At 42.6% G+C, this 20,810-nt stretch overlaps 1 protein-coding gene across 12 annotated transcripts in view; it reads left to right on the plus strand.

Annotated features, from left to right (window-relative positions):
* Positions 1 to 20,810, plus strand: part of LOC109902980 (leucine-rich repeat-containing protein 7) — a 219,693-nt gene that overhangs the window by 112,373 nt on the left and 86,510 nt on the right. For all 12 annotated transcript variants that reach the window (XR_004202371.1, XM_031786022.1, XM_031786023.1 and 9 more), the window contains 7 exons: positions 6,516 to 6,718; positions 8,550 to 8,667; positions 8,841 to 8,919; positions 10,864 to 10,953; positions 14,191 to 14,247; positions 16,137 to 16,200; positions 20,164 to 20,238. Coding sequence is in view for 11 of the 12 variants with exons in the window: in XM_031786023.1 (XP_031641883.1) it covers positions 6,516 to 6,718; positions 8,550 to 8,667; positions 8,841 to 8,919; positions 10,864 to 10,953; positions 14,191 to 14,247; positions 16,137 to 16,200; positions 20,164 to 20,238 (686 nt within the window). In the remaining variant the exon portion in view is untranslated. The remainder of the gene's footprint in view (positions 1 to 6,515; positions 6,719 to 8,549; positions 8,668 to 8,840; positions 8,920 to 10,863; positions 10,954 to 14,190; positions 14,248 to 16,136; positions 16,201 to 20,163; positions 20,239 to 20,810) is intronic.

Genomic DNA, 20,810 nt, shown 5'->3' on the forward strand with positions numbered 1-20,810 from the left:
CTACGTTGTGGCCACGAACCCCGGTGTCGTCGCTGTCCCTCTTTCGCTGCTTCCGCCTGCTTCCATGGCAGGCTTTTGTCTCCTGCCATTATTTCGTCCCAAGTCCAGGATGTCCTCCACTCCTGGCTTTCCTCCCAGGCCCAGGATCCCTGCTCCTCCTGGTCACGCTGCTTAGTCACACCCCGACCTAACCTCTTTCTTTCTTTCTGTCAGTGGGCCAGGCTCTGTCTGTCTGTCTTTCTGTCAGTGGGCCAGGCTCTGCCCAGGCTCTGTGAATAAGCCCCAGTGCTACAATTACCTTTTACAGATTGCTTGATTTATTTACCCTGAGCCCGTTTTCCTTCATGTTCACTGTAATCTTCCATTATTTACAGCCAGGCAAGGAAGGCATAGCTCTCAATCACTTCCGCAGCATTCATCCTTATTAACATATTGTTCACAGAGGAAAAATACATACTTTTTAGCCTTCTTCTGTAAACCAATCATATTATCAATCATATTATCATATTATCACATTTTCAATGTATCACATCAAAAGAAATGAAAAATAATACAACCATTGTCCAGATTACTTACAAGCTTGCTTTTAAACCGGTTGGCGCGTGTTGGAGCTGAAAAAAAATTACGACACACATGAAGTCCCGAAGAACACCACCATTATGGTTACTCACTACTAGTTGATATTTCCTCAGGGAAGTATAGCAGTTCTGTGTAGGTGTCCTCACAAGATCCAGAGCAAGCACAGCTATCAATGCAGACAGTACTCCTTAGCAGCAACAGATATGCCATGGAAACATTAACTCATTTTGCAGTGGGGAGCACAAATATTTGATACACTGCCGATTTTGCAGGTTTTCCTACTTACAAAGCATGTAGAGGTCTGTAATTTTTTATCATAGGTACACTTCAACTGTGAGAGACGGAATCTAAAACAAAAATCCAGAAAATCACATTGTATGATTTTGAAGTAATGAATTAGCATTTTATTGCATGACATAAGTATTTGATACATCAGAAAAGCAGAACTTAATATTTGGTACAGAAACTTTTGTTTGCAATTACAGAGATCATACGTTTCCGGCAGTGTATCAAATACTTGTTCTCCCCACTATATCTTCCACAAGCAATTCTCTCCAGGTCTCGCATGATACTAGGCTAACTTCGAGGCTGTCAAATACCTCCACGATGAAACGGTAGCTTCAGTCTCTACTAAGTCTTTCTTAACAAAATAAATATAACTCTCTAATAAAATAAAATCTGTATTTCCCTCAAACTCGGTAGATAAGGTTTTTGTTATACTTTTATCTTCTTCTTTTATAGTTTTTCTTCACCAACACTGATAATGTCTCCTCATCCTTTTTTCAACATCTCTTTTTTCTTTCTTCAATCTCTTTCTCAGGCCTCCTGTTAACCAGGTCAACTCTCCCATTGGCCTCAGCTTAACAAGCTACCATATTGGTCAAAACTTAAAAGTAAATGAATGACATTACACTTCAGGAGCAATTCGATCACTTTTTATATCTAATACAACGTGATTATAACAAATAAACTCTACTTGATTTTAACAAGGGTATTACACAACATTCTCTGGACATCTAAATCAATGCTTATTTTCCTTGGTTCCTGAACGTGTGTAATATCAACGGTCAGATAAATAAATACAATTGTCTATAAAATACATTGACCCCTTAAAGATGGTTACCGTGGTAACGGATTGGAGCTATTGTGAGGAGCTGCGTTTGTAAAGTTGGCTGCTAGCTGACCCTGAGGAATTCAGCTGTTGGGGTACGCATGCATTTATAATGAGTATGTACAGTGTTCTGCTGTTCCACTTTTCTTGGGAGAGAAGGGTTTGCTCACCGGAGCCACTGATATAGACACAAATTACAACTTTCCTTAAAAAAGTAAGACGGAGCTGGCTTTTTATTGAAATCTGTAGCCAAAAATAAACTTATTTTACAGGCAACATCTCCATTCATGTTCATATTCTCAGCAGTGCTCTTGATAAGCCAACAAAAGAGTACATATTTTATACTCAAGAGTGAGGGCTCACTTTAGAGACATTTGGAATGACTCGTCTAGCGAATTAAATCTAATCAGCAGAGCTGCTCCCATAGAATGGCTGACAGAGAGAGATAGAGATGGAGTTGAGCCGGTGTCCTCGCTCCTCACCTCTGCAGAATCTGCTCCTGCGTCATGTAGTTTCCATAGCACCCTGAGCAGAACTCACTGATGATAACACAACATACCAAAGTGCTCTTCTTTTACTGTTTCCTTTTCTCTCTGACACTTGTTAGACTGGAGAGAATAGAATAATACTCATTGTACCATATACAAAAGGATATTCAAAATAGAAGCTGAATAAACTGTATACAATTCAACAAGTGATACATTTTGCATTACAGGCATAGCATATGTTACTTTGTTATGTATACTCCAATACTCGATTTGACTTGATTGAGCGTTGGGTACCTCTTCACCCTGCTCTTAGAGTAAATGAGACCAACCTAAATGAGACCATAGATTGAGTCCATAGATTTCCCACAATGTCAGATTGCTGATGAACTCATTCAGTTTTATGCAATCGTTCTGTTCTAGAGGCAATTCATCTTACAGAAAAATGAGATTCAGTGGGTTATAGGGTTCATTGATTGTGTAATGCAGCTAATCTTGATCAGGAATTTGAACACTCGTTTATTGTTGGTTGTAGAGAGAACATTGTATTGGCATCAGTTCGTTTTCACATTTCTGAATTGTTTAGGATTGCTATGTAAGATAACCACAGTCTTACAATGAATGGTGCCTAAAACAAAATAGATACATTTCACGCACTGTGGATCAAGTGTGTAAAATCTTGCTGTGGCTTTGTCAGTCAGCTTTCTTGACTACTGTGGAGATTAAGGAGACCTTATCTTGTCTGGCTGATGCTGCTTCTTCTTTCTCTCTGCTGCCTGTCTTCACCTTCACCACTCTCTGTCACTTCTCTCTCTCTCTCTATCCCCATTGGGAATATTCTCACACACAGGCAGCTGAGCATAGCACTGGAGTCCTGCAGGTCTGATCTGTGTGAAGAGGCCCTATATAATCAGAATTATACTTCTATGAGAGACCCTCCGGCTCTATGCTATACAACCAGTCATAAGAGCAGGGATCTCACTTAAAGGATCTGATTAGGAAACCCACACGAAGCTGCTGGATATTTCTAAGGGTATTTTTTTTGCTGCTCAGACAGCCTCTTCCCTGCATTTTGATTGGCTGTTGACACCTCTCTGTGGGTGTGACCCCTGATGCTGCTGTGTGTGTGTGAGGACTGAGGAGAAGAGGAGAGGGAACTGGCAGCTGCTGCTGTGTTCCTGGAAGTAGGAGTGGGGATGTGATAGAGGGATTTCACTGTGACCTTGTGTGATATACTCCTGCCCCAGAGAGCCTGGCTCCATACCGGCTTTATGTCTCCCAAGCTGAAATATCATTTATCTCCCTGCTCTGCTCTGCTCTACAGTATTGGAGAGAGGCTCTTTACAAGGCGCTCCGATTAAAACAGGGTTGTTTGTCTCCTTTACAATAGGATTTCATAACAATACAAAGACCAATACATGGAAAATGTGGCTTCTGGAAAGAAGGTTGTCCTGCCTGTGCTATAGCCATTGTTGTTGTGTGTGTGTTTTTGGGTGAAAAACAAAGATGAGTGGTGGGACCCAGCCTGTTTGCTGTGGAGTCACTACTGGCTGGTGGAGGCTGTGGATCAGTACCCAGCTGCCCCTGCTCTCCACCTGCACAGCTGTCCTCCCGCCAGCAGCCACGCTAGCTGGGCCCCAAATCTAACTGTACACACTACACAGCACAGTACACTAACCAACGGCACGCCTCTCAGAGCTGCTACTGCTGCGTCTGTAGGAATCCAAATATCATCATATGGTTTTAGCTTATGATGAATAACCTTGTTTGACTGCCAGAACTGATGTGACTGCATCTTTCAAAATAAACAGAGACAAAAATCTTACAGTGACGTTACAGTGAACGATGGATTTGTACAGGGACAGTGCAATTCACACGCTAGTTGTAGTGGCATAGAGCAGCCCAAGGTTAGGGGACAATCACAGCTTCACATCTTGGTATTTTTAGTGGTGTTTAATGTGGTATTTACAAGGACTAAAACAGGAAAAACTAAAATGATAAACAAGTATCTTGTTAATTTGGCATTGATTTCCCAGCAGAGACTGAACGATGGGTTCAGTATAATAGAAGAACGTTTTAATTATCACAAGGGTACATTTAAGTAATAAGGCACGAGGTGGTGTGGTATATGGCAGTTCTTAGGCACGACACAATATATTACAACCCCCGAGGTGCCTTATTGCTATCATAAACTGGTTACCTACGTAATTTGAGCAGTAAAAATAAATGTTTTGTCATACCTGTGGTATATGGTCTAATACACCACGGCTGTCAGCCAATCAGCATTCAGGGCTCGAACCACCGCATTTCTAATCACATTTATACCACTGCTTTATTATTAGAAATGTTATTTAATTGGGGGAATGATTTACTTTTGTTCAAAAGATCTCATTATGGCCTCCCGAGTGGTGCAGTGGTCTAAGGCACTGCATCGCAGTGTTGCGGCGTCGGTGCAGCCTGGGGTTCGACCCCAGTTAGCTGACTTCGGTCATCAGTTGAACGGTGTTTCCTCAGACACATGGGTGCAGCTGGCTTCCGGGTTAAGCAAGCGGGTGTTAAGAAGCGAGGCTTGGCGGGTCATGTTTCGGGGGAACGCATGACTCAACCTTCGCCACTCCTGAGCCCATTGGGAAAAACTGTTTATACAAACTCCAAGAGAAAGGAATATGGTCTCTCAGATACAACTCAGGTCTTACCACATCGTTACATGGAAATAGGACACATTCATACTAATTGTCTTCTATAATTGTGAGTGCAGAGCTGCTAATTATTTAGTGCAAATTGTCTTCACATAAACATGCTCCACCGTTAGTTAACCAGTGGGGATGTGCAGAGAAGCTTTGTGAGAGACTATTCTATTGCTGACTGATCACTAACAAATGAATCACGTCCAGATCAGTGTCTATTTATTGTTAGTCCAATGTCTCCTTTCTATTATTCAATATATTAAAGACTGTGGATAGGCACACATAACCACTTTGCACTAGAGGACTTACAGAGATGTTTCAGCTTATACTACCTTGATAGCGTACCTTGTACGTATTGATAAGTGGCATCATTTGCACAGTTTTGTGATAGTGAAAAAAGACAGATGGAGAATGTATGCTAATAGCACATTTTATGAGCCCTGATATCTACCATTTACTTTACCCAGTAAATCTATTTTAGCCCTAAGAAATAGTGCTTAGGAGTTGTTGTCCACGGCAGAATATTACATTTTTATTTGTGTGAAATGACTATACTTCTCCTTGGTAGGTGATGTAAACTATACTGAACAAAAATATAAACGCAACCACAACGCAACAGCAATTTCAACGATTTTACTGAGTTACAGTTTATATAAGGAAATCAGTCAATTGAAATAAATTCATTAGGCCCTATTCTATGGATTTCACATGACTGGCAGGGGCGCTGGGGAGCCACTCCTCAGTTTAATCAGCTGTCTGGGTGGCAGGTCTCAGACAATCCTGCAGTTGAAGAAGCCAGATGTGGAGGTCCTGAGCAAATGGGGTTACTGCCAAAATCTCTAAAACAACGTTGGAGGCAGCCTATGGTAGAGAAATTAACATTAAATTATCTGCCAACAGCTCTAGTGGACATTGCTGCAGTCAGCATGCCAATTGCATACTCCCTCAAAACCTGAGACATCTGTGGCATTGTGTTGTGTGACAAAACTGCACATTATAGAGTAGCCTTTTATTGTCCCCAGCACAAGGTGCACCTGTGTAATGATCCTGCTGTTTAATCAGCTTCTTGATATGCCACACCTGTCAGGTGGCTGGATTATCTTGGCAAAGGAGAAATGCTCAGTAACAGGGATGTAAACACATTTGTGCACCAACATTTTTAGAAATAAGTTTTTTATGTGTATGGAACATTTATGGGATCTTTTATTTCAGCTCATGAAACATGGGACCAACACTTTACATGTTGAGTTTATATTTTTCTTCAGTATAATTAGGATGTGGCACTAGTATGATGGTATTGCTGTGCTTTGTAACAGTGTGAATAGTGGCTTTGACTCAGGTTGGCTAAATGCACTTAACTTTGTCGGAGACAATTAAGAGCCTGGTCGACGACCGTGGTTCAGCATGGCTGCGGCTAATTACATTTAATCTTCTGCAATGCTGTCCTGACCTAATCGTGGGGATGGCGAGGGCCAAGCAGTGGGGAGATTATTTAAAGCAGAGTGGGTCAGAGGAACGCTCGGATAGTTTATGTTGTCGATAACTCAGGACACGCTAGCCTGGCGTCAGCACACATTAATATGGGATTGAAACATTGATAGTCTTCTCTCCCTTTCTTTCCTTCTTCTCTCTTCTCCTCCTCCCCCTCAACAGTGCAGTGTCTGGAGATGACGACTAAGAGGAAGATCATTGGGCGTCTGGTGCCGTGCCGGTGCTTCCGGGGTGAGGAGGAGGTCATCTCAGTGCTGGACTACTCCCACTGCAGCCTGCAGCAGGTGCCCAAGGAGATATTCAGCTTTGAGCGCACGCTGGAGGAACTCTACCTGGATGCCAACCAGATCGAGGAGCTGCCCAAGGTGGGTTCTGCTGGGGCTGAGGTTGGGGACAGGGCTGGGCCTGGGGTTGGGACTGAGGCTGGGGACGAGGCTGGGGACAGGGCTGGGCCTGGGGTTGGGACTGAGGCTGGGGACGAGGCTGGGGACAGGGCTGGGCCTGGGGTTGGGACTGAGGCTGGGGACGAGGCTGGGGACAAGGCTGCGGCTGGGGTTGAGGCGATGCTGTTAAATGAGTAACGTCTCAACATTCTAACGGGCTGGGAAATGAAAGGGGTGAACTGTAGAAAAGAGGCTCTATAAATCCAAATAGTTCAGACAACAGTCATTCCCTTGAATTTCCCCCACATTACTAAAGCATGTCGTAATGATCGATGGAAACATTATTTCAGCTCGATGCACTCTCTCTTCATGTGGCGCTCAGTGTTGATTGGCTAAATAAGTTGCCAGGCCAACCAGACCCCCACAGACCAAACAGTGCCGCAATGTCCTTCCTGTCTGTAAATGAGCTGCTTATGAAGCAGAGAGTGAAACACAAATGGACTTGCTGAATCTTGTCTGACCTTCACATTGAACTGAAAACAATACAATCTATGAATGTAGCTTTCGTTAAGTCTTTCAACGGAGATCTATTACAATCTTGACAATAGTGTCTTTGTTTTAAATTGAAACCCCTGGCTGAATACATCGTAGTCGTTTAGTACAACATTGATGAAATCCAACAATGTATTGGCTGAATGTTTACAGTGCAATTAACTGTGATATCCTTCAGAGTGTTTCAGTAGAATTACTACATTTCATGAAATTTCACAGTGTTCATCAACAAACTCCCAATTAGATGCTTTAAGTCGGCAGAAACCGACTTCGGTATCTTCAACTTTTTCTCATGACACCCGAATATGGGGACCCCGCTCAGGCGTTTTCTTTTACGCCTGCTACGTTAGGTTAGGGTCTTTGTGGAGAGAGTTCAGGGCCAGTGTGGCTCCTCACAGGGTTGCATAAGACCAGGCATTGATAGATCCAGAGTGTGTGGTCCTTTATGTAAGTGTGGCTCATGTATCAGAGTGATACCCTGGGCAGGACTGGACAATGCTGGCTCTCCTCTCCAGTCTTCATTGTTGTAGCTACTCCCCCTCTGGCTCTTACTGCTCTTAAAGAGTAATGGCCTCTCATAATGGGCATGTTATAGTAATGTCCCCACTGGACTGTAATGTCTCCTTGACTGCATCTCAAATGGCACCCTCTTCCCTTTGTAGTGCACTACTTTTAACCAGAGCCCCATGGGCCATATAGGGAATAAGGTGCTGTTTGGGATGCAGAGACTCAGAACGTCTCCCTTTCTATTCTCTCCTTTTCATGGAGAAAGGAATGGACTGCAGTCAAATATAGGAGAAGGCGCTTGCTGATACTGTATTGGCTGGCTTTGAATGTAAAAGCTGATCTATTCATTATTCATGATACACTGTGCACTGGTAATTTGTAACCTGTTATCTCAAACATCAAGTGGCATGCTGTGATGCACATGCACACTATAATTCTGTATAGCACCCTTTCTCTCTCTCTGTTACCTCTCTCTCTCTCTCTCTCTCTCTCATGTGGCTCCCCCCTCTATATAGAGCTGTGGAGGACTAATGTTGTCCCACAAGGTTACTCAACCGAGAGTGGCTGCTCTTACAGTGATCAATGGGAAACCCGTTAGAATGTTGAGACGTTACTCATTTAACAGCATCGCATCACTAGAGACCAGCCTCATTGAAACGCAATGCATGAAGTCTCACCAAGTCTACACTCTTTCAACTCAGAAGGCTGAGAGTAAAACTTGTGTTTCTTCTATTCTGCCTCTCTCTTTCTAAAGCAACTATTTAACTGTCAGGCTCTCCGGAAGCTGAGCATGCCTGACAATGACCTGTCCAACCTGCCAACCACCATAGCCAGCCTTGTAAACCTGAGGGAGTTGGACATCAGTAAAAACGGTAAGCGAGTGTGATCCATCAATCTCTGCTAGTTTCTACTCAGATCTATTCAAAATCTCTACTCTCTACTGATACTGTGACTCTAAATGTTTGCATGATGTACAAAAGGATGAGTCATGAGTGGTAATTGGTTTATGAATGACAAACATGTTTCTATTCCATTCCATCTTTAGGTATTCAAGAGTTCCCAGACAACATTAAATGCTGTAAATGCTTATCTGTTGTGGAGGCCAGTGTAAATCCCATTGCCAAGTAAGTGAAGAGAGAAAGTGTATCATTGTGGTGGAATGGCTGTAGTCTATAGGGACAATGGTAATGCTGTATTATCATTGCCAACAGCTGTGTCTGTCGCTATGTACCAAGCAACAACCACAGATTACCTCAGTAAGAAACATCCATTAATATTTCAGTAAAAATGGCTGTAGAAATTATGGGTCAATCTTTTTAATATTTTCCAAAATCGCCCCAGGGCAACTCTAACAGATAAACATAAAGAGGCAAATAACTACATGGGAGACTGTTCTATTTGTGTATCCGAGGCTTTTTTCTGAATTGAAATTTTTTGAATAGAAGAATAGAAACAATTCCATCAATGTTAAACTAAGACATTTCTGTCCTGCCCTGTTAATTATCTTAATTGATACTGCATTGTGTAAATATGCCATTTGTTAAATATGGCATATTTCGCTGCACTCGCATTAACATCTGCTAACCATGTGTATGTGACCAATAAATTAGATTTTGAGTCGTTTTCTGTCCTTACAGAGGGTAATGCAGGTCTCTCTGCTAGTTCTTGACATGACGTGACTCGTGCTATTAAATACATTGAAAAGCCATAAGGAGTTGCTCTGCCACTGAATTTTTTTTACGCCATACATTTAGCATTTTTTGGGTGGAAAATCATAGGTTGACAAACAAATGGCTCCTCGTAGACTAGAGTAAGGATGTATTACTGATAGGTTTTTTATTATACTGAGACTAGGGTCTCTCTTACAGATGAGCCCTGCATAAATACGTCAAACACACAATACACAATGTTTCCAAACATATTAAGAAAAAACAGACACATTTATCAACGTAAAGGTCTCTGATCAGAACTCAGAACTGACCAATGGGGACCAGAACATCTCATTTCAGAGATCTCACATAAATGGTGCAAGACAATTAAAATCAGCTTTACTCAGCTCTGTAGAGACTGAAGGGGCCTCCGCTGTTATCCAAGTCTGAGCCTGGGTTTGGCCATTTTAATTAATGATGATAGATACATAGGATGTTTCTACATGAGTGCTTTGTAGATAAACACAAGAAAATGCTGCTTTCTCCTTACATACAAAGAGGCCAAACCCATTTTTTGATACGAAACACAATGGTGAGTTGTACAACTATCACCAGTAATAAACCTAAGGGCACAATGAAACAGCATCTAGTGGTTTAAGTGTAGCTGCTGCTGCATGCGTATAGATAATATCCCCAGAATCTAAAATAAACATTCAAGTGGCCTGGACAATTTCCTTCCTATTCACAAAAATCAGACATGCTTGTTTCTGTAAAAAAAAAAAAACCTGAAACTTCAACTTCTTCGCCAACTCAGTGACGTTTTTTAAACGAAGGTTTGTCACCAAGCCAGCTACCATGATATTTGTAGGAAGGAACTCGCTCAATTTGTGTACCGTTCAAACTAGGCATTACACATTCATTTAAATCTTGTTTTTTGGGACCTAGAGAAAAGCATGTATTTTGTTTGCTTCTAGCACTAACTTTGGATCAAATAGTGACCTCTGCAGTGCTTGAAAATCTGACTTAAAATGTGAAAAGGCTTGTCTAACCGATGGAGCAATGGAATACAACACTGTCTCATCTGCATACAATTATATACATTGTTTGCAGCATTACCAATGTTATTTATATATGTTGTAAACAGTAGTGAGCCGAATATTGAATCTTGGGGCACCAAGGTATGAGTATGAGTCATTCTGTAGTGCTGCAGTGTGCTAGCTTTTCTGACAGTGCTGAGTGGAGCTGTTTCAGGGGAGTTGGGGCGGGCTAACATTTAGCCTGACTTTAAATGTGTCTGAGGTCCTTAGCCTCTGTAAATCCTGTACCCTGGCACCAACTAACAGGAACCTGCTCTCTTTCTTTCTACAATTCTCTCTATTCCCTTCCCTCTCTCTCTCATTTTCAATCTCTCCACTGCAGGCTCCCAGATGGCTTCACCCAGCTCCTCAACCTGACACAGCTCTTCTTAAACGACGCCTTTCTGGAGTACCTCCCCGCCAACTTTGGCAGGTGAGCTCAGCTTATGGAGTACCCTGCTCTGCGTCTGCGGGGCCTTGGGCCCTCTGTGTATGTATAGGGTTTGGATTGGAGCTTTTATTCTGCGCTCCGTTACATGTATGCCTGGGTGGGTTTACATTGTAAACAGACTGTTCTTTATTCTCTGCACACAACGCCTGGTAAAAAGCACCAGCCTGGGGCTAGCTTTAATAAAGCAATGGGTTTAGCAGCATCTCCTCTCTGGTTTGGTGATGAATTGAAAATAAAGTAACAGTTCATCAAAACAGCAGTGGTATTGCTCTTGGGCTCAGTGTAATGGAATTTAAGGTTGGGGTGTCATGTTTTCTGATCCAATACTTGACAGTCCTATGCATATCATTAACATCTATTACTACTAAGGTTCATTTACCAAAGTTACTGTAATCTTCAGTAATTTTGGTAATTAACAGAAAATCTATCGTAAATTTGGTAATTTCCACTTGGATAACTGTAAAAAAAAAGAAAGGAAAAAAGATCTATATTCATATATAGTATGCATTTATTATGTCCATATTGTCCATGAGTTTCTAATAGATAGACCATAAGTTTCAAGAGAAAATATAATAATGAATGAAAAAAGCATCTTGTCAGCAAATGGAATTATTTTCAATTAACTCTGCAACTCTTCCAACTATTGACATTTTTCAAAGCTACCACCAGTTTGACGCCAAAATATTGACAACAAATACATATTGACATAGTAAAATAAATAAAAGTTTGTACAGTGCATTTGAAAAGTATTTAGACCCCATTACCTTTTCCACGTTTTGTTATGTTACAGCCTTATTCTAAAATTGATTAAAATGTTTTTTCCCTTATCAATCTGCACTCAATACCCAATAATGACAAAGCAAACAGTTTTTTTTTTAAATGTTTGCAAATGTATAAAATAAAATAAAAACAGAAATACCTAATTTACTTAAATATTCAGACCATTTGCTATGAGGCTCGAAATTGAGCAGAGGTGCATCCTGTTTCCATTTATCATCCTTGATCTTTTTACAACTTTTACAACCATCTACCTATGGTAAATTCAATTGATTGGACATGATTTGGAAAGGCACATACCTGTCCATATATGGTCCCACAGTTGACAGTTTGTCAGAGCAAAAACCAAGCCATGAGGTCAAAGGAATTGTCCGTAGATTGTGTCGAGGCACAGATCTGGGAAAGGGTACCAAAAAATGTCTGCAGCATTGAAGGTCCCCAAGAACCCAGTGGCCTCCATCATTCTTAAATGGAAGTCGTTTGGATCCACCAAGACTCTTCCTAGAGCTGGCTACCTGGCCAAACTGAGCAATCGGGGGAGAAGAGCCTTGGTTAGGGAGATAACCAAGAACCCGATGGTCACTATGACAGAGCTCCAGAGTTCCTCTGTAGAGTTGGGAGAAACTTCCAGAAGGACAACCATCTCTGCAGCACTTCACCAATCAGGCCTTTATGGTAGTGTCCAGGCAGAAGCCACTCCGCTGTAAAAAGCACATGACAGCCCGCTTGGAGTTTGCCAAAAGGCACCTAAAGGACTCAGACCATGAGAAACAAGATTCTCTAGTCTGATGAAACCAAGAATGGCTTGAATGCCAGGCGTCACATCTGGAGAAAACCTGGCACCATCCCTACAGTGAAGCATGGTGGTGACAGCATCATGCTGTGGTTACAAAATCAGTTTTGTCACCAAAGCCCCATATACTACCCACCATTGCGACCTGTACGCTCTCGTTGGATGGCCCTCACCTCATACTCGTCGCCAAACCCACTGGCTCCATGTCATCTACAAGACCCTGCTAGGTAAAGTCCCCCCTTATCTCAGCTCGCTGGTCACCATAGCATCACCCACCTGTAGCACGCGCTCAAGCAGGTATATCTCTCTGGTCACCCCCAAAACCAATTCTTTCTTTGGCCGCTTCTCCTTCCAGTTCTCTGCTGCCAATGACTGGAACGAACTACAAAAATCTCTGAAACTGGAAACACTTATCTCCCTCACTAGCTTTATGCACCAACTGTCAGAGCAGCTCACAGATTACTGCACCTGTACATAGCCCACCTATAATTTAGCCCAAACAACTACCTCTTTCCCTACTGTATTTATTTAATTTTATTTATTTATTTATTTAGCTCCTTTGCACCCCATTATTTTTATTTCTACTTTGCACATTCTTCCACTGCAAATCTACCATTCCAGTGTTTTACTTGCTATATTGTATTTACTTTGCTACCATGGCCTTTTTTTTGCCTTTACCTCCCTTATCTCACCTCATTTGCTCACATCGTATATAGACTTGTTTATACTGTGTTATTGACTGTATTTTTGTTTTACTCCATGTGTAACTCGGTGTTGTTGTATGTGTCGAACTGCTTTGCTTTATCATTGCCAGGTCGCAATTGTAAATGAGAACTTGTTCTCAACTTGCCTACCTGGTTAAATAAAGGTGAAATAAATAAAAATAAACTTCAGAACAAGTCTCACTGTCCTTGAGTGGCCCAGTCAGAGACCGGACTTGAACCTGATCTCTGGAGAGACCTGAAAATAGCTGTGCAGCGACGCTCCCCATCCAACCTGACAGAGCTTGAGAGGATTTGCAGAGAAGAATGCAGGTGTGCCAAGCTTGTAGAGTCATACCCAGGAAGACTCAAGGCTGCCAAAGGTGCATCAACAAAGTACTGAGTAAAGGGTCTGAATACTTATGTAAATGTAATATTTCAGTACCATTTTTATAAATTTGCAAAAAAAATGTAAAACATGCTTTGTCATTATGGGCTATTGCGTGTAGATTGATGAGGGGAAATAAACGTTTTAATACCTTTTAGAATAAGGCTGTAAATCAATGGGTCTGTATACTTTCCGAATGCACCAAATGCACTGTATAAAGGTTGTTTCATGCTGGAACCCTGAGTTTATCGTTTTTATTTAGGATAATGTTTTGTAGCTTTGTCATTCAATTTTTTTGACTCTTATTCAATTATTTCATGTATTATACATGTGATAAGGCCACTCAGAGTGCCAGAGATTATTACAGGCACCTGTGACAATCTGAAGTACCCAAAGGGCCACTAAATGTCTTGTGATAGATTACATAAAATCCTTGAAAGATGAAAATTCTGGTAATTTTCTGGTAAACTTCAAAAGTTTCCAGGAATATACCCTCCCTATAATTTCTTTTGTTTGTCTTGTTGTGATTGTGTGTGTTTTTGACATCCTCTACCTTTCAGACTTTCCAAGTTACGGATCCTGGAACTGCGAGAGAACCACCTGAAAACGATGCCAAAGTGAGTGACTCACCACGCAGAGACCTTACATCACCAGGGCAGCTAGAGTTAGCTACAGAGACGTGTTTGATCATGGGATGGAAAGGAAAGGGTACAGTAAAAGACAACCCAGGCTGAAACTAAACTCTTTGCCAACATACTTTTCACTAAAGTACATAGATATATATATTTTTTTAATGATTTAACCTTTATTTAACCAGGCAAATCAGTTAAGAACAAACTTATTTTCATTGACGGCCTACACTGGCCAAACCCGGATGACGCGGGCCAATTGTACGCCGCCCTATGGGACTCCCAATCATGGCCAGTTGTGATACAGCCTGGATAATTTGCAGCCAATATCACTGATTCATACAAATAGAGAGAACTACAATGTTGAACTGTTTTAGTGTTCTCTATCCACATGTTAATAGAGTATTTTATTGCAACGTCTCCATGTCTTCCACAAGCACTTCAAATAAATGATAGCCTTCATCCCACTCCATCCAGCCTACACATAGCCTACCCACCTCACGTCTGTCCCCTCTCTCCTATGGAGGAGCTACTGAAGTAGCCCCTGAAGTAGCCATGAAAAGTGTCTTTTAACGGAAGCACTGACAGCTTTAGCAGCCAGCATGCCTACTCAGTCCCTATGAATAATCCAACCCTGCCCAAGGTACTCGTCAACACAGCAGGCTTTGGTTTTACCATTCCCCCTGCATCACACGCTGGGGGGCAAATAGCCTGAGTAACATTCTGAGGTGGAATCTTAATGGGCAGATCAGAGTCAGAGCATGGTAAATAGCAGCTTTAAAGCAAATGCCATCAGTCTCTCTCTGTGCGATGGGTAGCATGTGTCAGAGGAGGGGCGCTGTGCTGTGGTCTTGTTATTTGATGTCTAAATGAAATGTGAAGAAGGCCCCACGTTGGAGTGTGTGTGTACTGGTGTGTGTGTAGCTAGTGGAGCGCAGCCAGTGATGTTGTGATTTATCATAGTGGAGAGTGTTGCGCTGTGTGCCCAAGAGACAGACACACACTGCTCACATTGGTTAGTGCATGCTGGCTCACTCAGGTGTCTGATTTGAAAACAACTTTTATCCCACCATAACAATAACCCTACCCCCATCCCTCACACTAGAGATTGAATCAAATGAAGTACACTCATCCTCTGTCACCTCTAATGTGGCACAGCAAGGGATGTTTATTCATCTGCGTAAACCAACTCAAACATGTTTCCCCTTGAAGATGAGTGTAATGTCCTCATTCAGTTAATGAGTGTGTCACGTTATCACAGAGTCATTGGAGGGAAAGTGTATCCTAGAGGAAGGGTATAGATTACAAATAGGATTTTGATATGTAATCAAGGTTGGGGAGATATTCTGCCATGAGGGATCTGATCTGTTTGTTCTCACATCATAATTGAAATGAACTATATGGCCCAGCTGCTGTATATCCTGACATAAAACATACATGGCAGACTATCCTCTTTAGTGATTTTACTAATGGACGCGCACCACTCAAGACAAAGGTCCTCTGCAATCCAATACAACCAGTAATGATGTGCAATACATCTTAGATGAAATCATTCTGACATTGCTCTCTCCAGCTGGCATTGTGTACACTGCATGGATGAAAGAGTTTAATTTGAGGTGTTGCATGGTGCAATGGAGAAAGCCATTTCATGTTATATTAATCATTAACTAACTGCATTGTTTTGATTTTAGCTATTTATATTTGTAGTGAATATTATGTGAATGTGTGGGGATATCTGGCAAGCACGGCGTCCCCTCTGCGATGACAGAGTTGCAGGAGGCCTGTTTGGGAAGGAGTTTGGCTGGTGATTGGCCTTTCTAAATGGTGACTTTGTTTCTATGCCAGAATCTGAGGCTCTTCCCTCTTGTTTGCTGCAGGTCAATACACAGACTGTCACAGCTGGAGCGATTAGACTTGGGAAGCAATGAATTCACTGAACTGGTAAGAAAAGAGACCCTTTGAAGACGGCAATCACGTGGACAGCAGCTGTCACCACACAGGCAGCCATGACCCAGCAGACCTGGAAGACGAGCCGTGCCCCCCTCGCTCTGCTCTGCACCCTCATTACGTCTCCAGCACTGCTCCCTCCGCCCGCTGTTTGTGTGTGTACATGTGTATGTGAATGCGAGCAAGTGTGCCATGGGAAATGGCTGGTACATTAGAGAGGTACTGTGAGATTAGTTTAAAATGTTGCATGATTATTGACCGACAATCCATGTGATATCTAAAATGGGGCAATATGAAGTGTGTGGATGCAGAATGCTCAGGGAGGGAGGGAGGCTTTTCAAGTGCGTAACTTTTCAAGTCATCCTTGGTTAACATGATCACACACTGTGCTGGGACTGCGGAGCCCCTGGGAGAGCTGCTGGGTGATGCCATGCATGACATGCTCTGTGCCACAGGTCCCACTGATGCCTTAATTGTGCATGTCTAAATGTGCTGTTAGACTGAGGGCTGGGCTGCCTCCACGGACCCCTCTGTGACTCACTGTGGCGATGGAACACACTCACTATGCACACGGCAGCACCTGCCTCCTCCTCACTCAAGGTCAAGATTAACAGGCACACAAACCCATCTCAGAATGACTGGGTGATATTTTCCAACCATGGAATTTTAAACATAAGAGCATTTTTCTGTTTGGAGTTGGTTGTAGATCTGAACCAGCGTTTCTCAAACGAGGGGTCGCAACCCCATGTGGGGTCGCCTTATTTGAAAATAGGGTTGTGAGAGAAACTCTGAAGTGAAATAAAAAAGATTGAACTTGCTTCATAGCCGGTAGCCGCTAGATGTATTAAACAGAGCTGTTTCTGTTTTCTTCCTAAAAATGGCTCCATTTTTTTGAACAGTTTAAACTAGAAAATATTATGACCCCATCACTGAAAGATAAGACTCTAAGACACGTATGTGTCTTCTGTTTCCCTGCAAAGCCCATAAGCCACGCAGGACTTATTAGAACAGAGTGGACAAGACCAGGCACTAAATCAGACTGGGGGGAAAATAATATCAAGATCGTACAAAATTATTACCTGATGGTCTTCTGAACTTCCCATGACCTTTCTGATGCATTTCAGTCACTTCAAAACATACTTCCTTCAGATTGAAATACTGTCAAAAGTACTGTCAGACTGATTTGTAATAGACTGTCATAACCCCAATTTAAAAAAGTAAACATTGGCCGTTGATTACGTCACTTTGTTTACATGATGGAGTCACGAAAAATGTTTAATCTCAAAATGGGGTCGCGGGCCAAAAAAGTTTGGGAACCTCTCGTCTATACTTTCTGTCACGTCTGATGTACCTTTAGTATTTCCAGGACTTTGTCCTTGGGAAGTGAGGAAAAGGCATATTTTGCACAGCCCGTTCCAAGGGAGCAGATGGTTTGGCATTGTGATAAGCATGCTTTGCTGAAGCCCCCAAGTTACTGCAGAGAGAGAGAGTGCCCATCAACTCTTCCTGGTGCTATAGTCTGAACTCACAATCTGTGTGTCCTACTTAAATACAAGCCTTCCTCCCTCCACTTATGGCCTCTCTTGTCCTATCCCTTCCCCATTCAAGGACTCCTGTTGCTTTTTGCTGATAGTGTGAGCAACATTGCCAATTGCATCTCAATTCCCCTCAAATAGAATCCTGTAGTCTAGCTTTATTGCCTGCTGATTTCGAAGCCCAGGGAAAATATAATGCATTTTCTCGCATTCCTTAAGCTGTTGTCTGCCCCATACTTTGTGCCAACATGCCTATTGCATTTCTTCAGCTGATGGTTTCTGTGGCGAATGTTAGATTATTCTATCAGTGTTTTTCAGCACAGAGAATTCATGGATTTTTTTCCAGAATTCCGTCCTGGTTTATTGGTATTTCTTTGTAGAGGCAGACACCTTTCCCCTTAATTTAACTAAGCTCTGGAATGTAATTCAGAATCAACAGAGCTTCTAACAGGTTGGCTGAACCAGAAGCTCTATGAAAGCTCTGATTTCAGCTCATGCCTTATTTTAGTGGCAATCAGTCTTCTACTCGGTTTTACTAAACTGCAAACATTTACATGTATAAGACCAGGATTCAGAAGACCTTATCTTATGCACCTTATGTGCATTCAGCACAAGCAGCTCATTGATATGAATGAGACTGAAAACATTGTCCTTCTTGCTCTAGGCTAAACGCATGCAGAAGCTGCAGATGTGAAAACGTCTGCAACTTCAGAGGCATTGTCATGTGACGAAACCAAACAATGACCTCAGCACATGTGGGCCCAGCTGAGCCACGAGCAGATGCTGAGTCCTGTGTGTCACAGGCAGAGAGTGAGGAAAGTTTCCTAATTAAAGTCCCTGCCTGGAGAAGGGGAAGGGGGAGGGGGGATGCAGATGCCGGTGCTTGGAGGGCCGGGGTAGAGCAGAGCAGTGGATGTCATCAGCAGAGAGGAAATGACATCGCAGCGCTTCAAAGACAGACAAGAGGACATGCCTCTGCACAGGAAGCTCCATGGCACTGAGCACCATCCAAGTGTTTAATCTCCATCCGGAGAGAACAGGAGGCATGGTAGAGGTGCCAACACAGTCCACCATGCCAACCCTTCTCTTTGTTTCTCATTAACGCTGAACTTACAAGTAAAATAGTGTGGTGCTACTGTACTGACTCCAGCTCTACTGTAGATAGTGAGTTATGGATTCATGAGTCATACTACACACAACACTCCAAGATTTCAATGAGGGATTTGGAGATTGTGTGTGATGTTTTGGGAGGGTAGTGGGCAGTTAGGGGACACAGCGACTACATGGGACATTTTTAGCACCGCATCCATTACCCAATGACCTTCTTTATACCCTTAGTGGGACGGAAACTTCATTTTTTGGGGGAGTTTACTCTAAATTGTAATTTTTTTGAGCAGATAATAGAATATGCATTGCATCAGTCTGATTTAGATTGCTATGTTGTAACGTCTCAAATGATACTGTAGGAATTTCTATTATTTTTGAGAAAGTGTTTGTGTACCTCCTGTTTTTGTTGTTGTTGGGTTCTGGCTGCTTCCATGCTGAGATTCTGTTAACTTCGCTCACAAATTCTGTCACTGAAGCTAGCACATACCATTTTTTTTTAGGAGAATGCCCTTGGCAAACTTAATAAAACATCACTACTTTTTCAGAAAACACACAAGATACTGTAGCTACCCTCACAACTATGAGAAAAAAGCTGTCAGAAATAACAATCAGAAATAGTGTAAATAGAAAATAGTCCACAATACTATTTGGAGTCCTTATTGACTGCCACACCAATGATGCCACACCATGCTGGGGAAAGAAATGCATGAAACACCTAGATGAGAGAGATTGGAATTGATTTGGGCAGCATGAAGGACTGTGGGGTCTGTCACTTAGTCTCTCAGGTTGGCCTAATGGAGTCATTTACACATAGTCGGGTATAACCTTTACTCCAGAGAGACACACACAGTCTGGCCAGGCCTCTCCACACAGGCCTGTATCGAATACAATCACTCACAGAGCTCCATTCATTCATTACCCCACTCTGTGGCCCGTGCAGCGATTCAAACACACCTTTCCCATTATAGAATACGGAACGTGAGATGATTCTAGAATACATCTGGAGGAGCGACTGAGGATCGTAACCTTGCACCACTCTGTGTGCATATGCCGTCATTGACATCCCTACTTTTGTAATTACCCCCATTGGTGTTGTGGATTGAGATTATTCACTTCTTATATTGTTGGTGTTAAAATCCCACTTCCTTTACCATGATGATAAATGAAATGCAACTCCTCACCCTGCCCTGACTCCAAGTTGCCAGGGCTTTCTTATGTCTCTGCCCTAGTTTCTGGGCTATTTTTTAAGGTACAGCCCTCCTGCTGCTGGTTGTTCTAGACAGCTACAGGATGTTGTGTGTCTTTGGTGTTTCAGCCTGAAGTCCTGGAGCAGATCCATAACCTAAAGGAGCTGTGGATGGACAACAACTCTCTGCAGAAGATACCTGGGGTAGGCCTACAGCCCTTCACTACCACCTCCAGTCACTATCTGTCTGTTTCATTTGTCATTGGCCCTGATGAAGTCTGTAGATGGCGGTTGTGACACACTACCATAGGGAAACTCTTGCAAGACAGTTCCCTCAAACCCACATGTTGGAACAATGGCAACGCTCTCTCTCTCTCTCTCTCTCTCTCTCTCTCTCTCTCTGTCTCTCTCTGTCTCTCTCTGTCTCTGTCTCTCTCTGTCTCTCTGTCTCTCTCTCTGTCTCTCTCTGTCTCTCTCTCTCTCTGTCTCTCTCTCTGTCTCTCTCTCTCTGTCTCTGTCTCTCTCTGTCTCTCTGTCTCTCTCTGTCTCTGTCTCTCTCTGTCTCTCTCTCTGTCTCTCTCTGTCTCTCTCTCTGTCTCTCTCTCTGTCTCTCTCTCTCTCTCTGTCTCACTCTCTGTCTCTCTCTCTCTCTGTCTCTCTCTCTCTCTGTCTCTCTCTGTCTCTCTCTCTCTCTCTCTCTCTGTCTGTCTCTCTGTCTCTCAATCTCTCTCTGTCTGTCTGTCTCTCTCCCCCCCTCTCTCTCTCTCTCTGTGTCG

This window comes from Oncorhynchus kisutch, linkage group LG13, assembly GCF_002021735.2.
Source record: "Oncorhynchus kisutch isolate 150728-3 linkage group LG13, Okis_V2, whole genome shotgun sequence".
Lineage (NCBI taxonomy): Eukaryota > Metazoa > Chordata > Actinopteri > Salmoniformes > Salmonidae > Oncorhynchus > Oncorhynchus kisutch.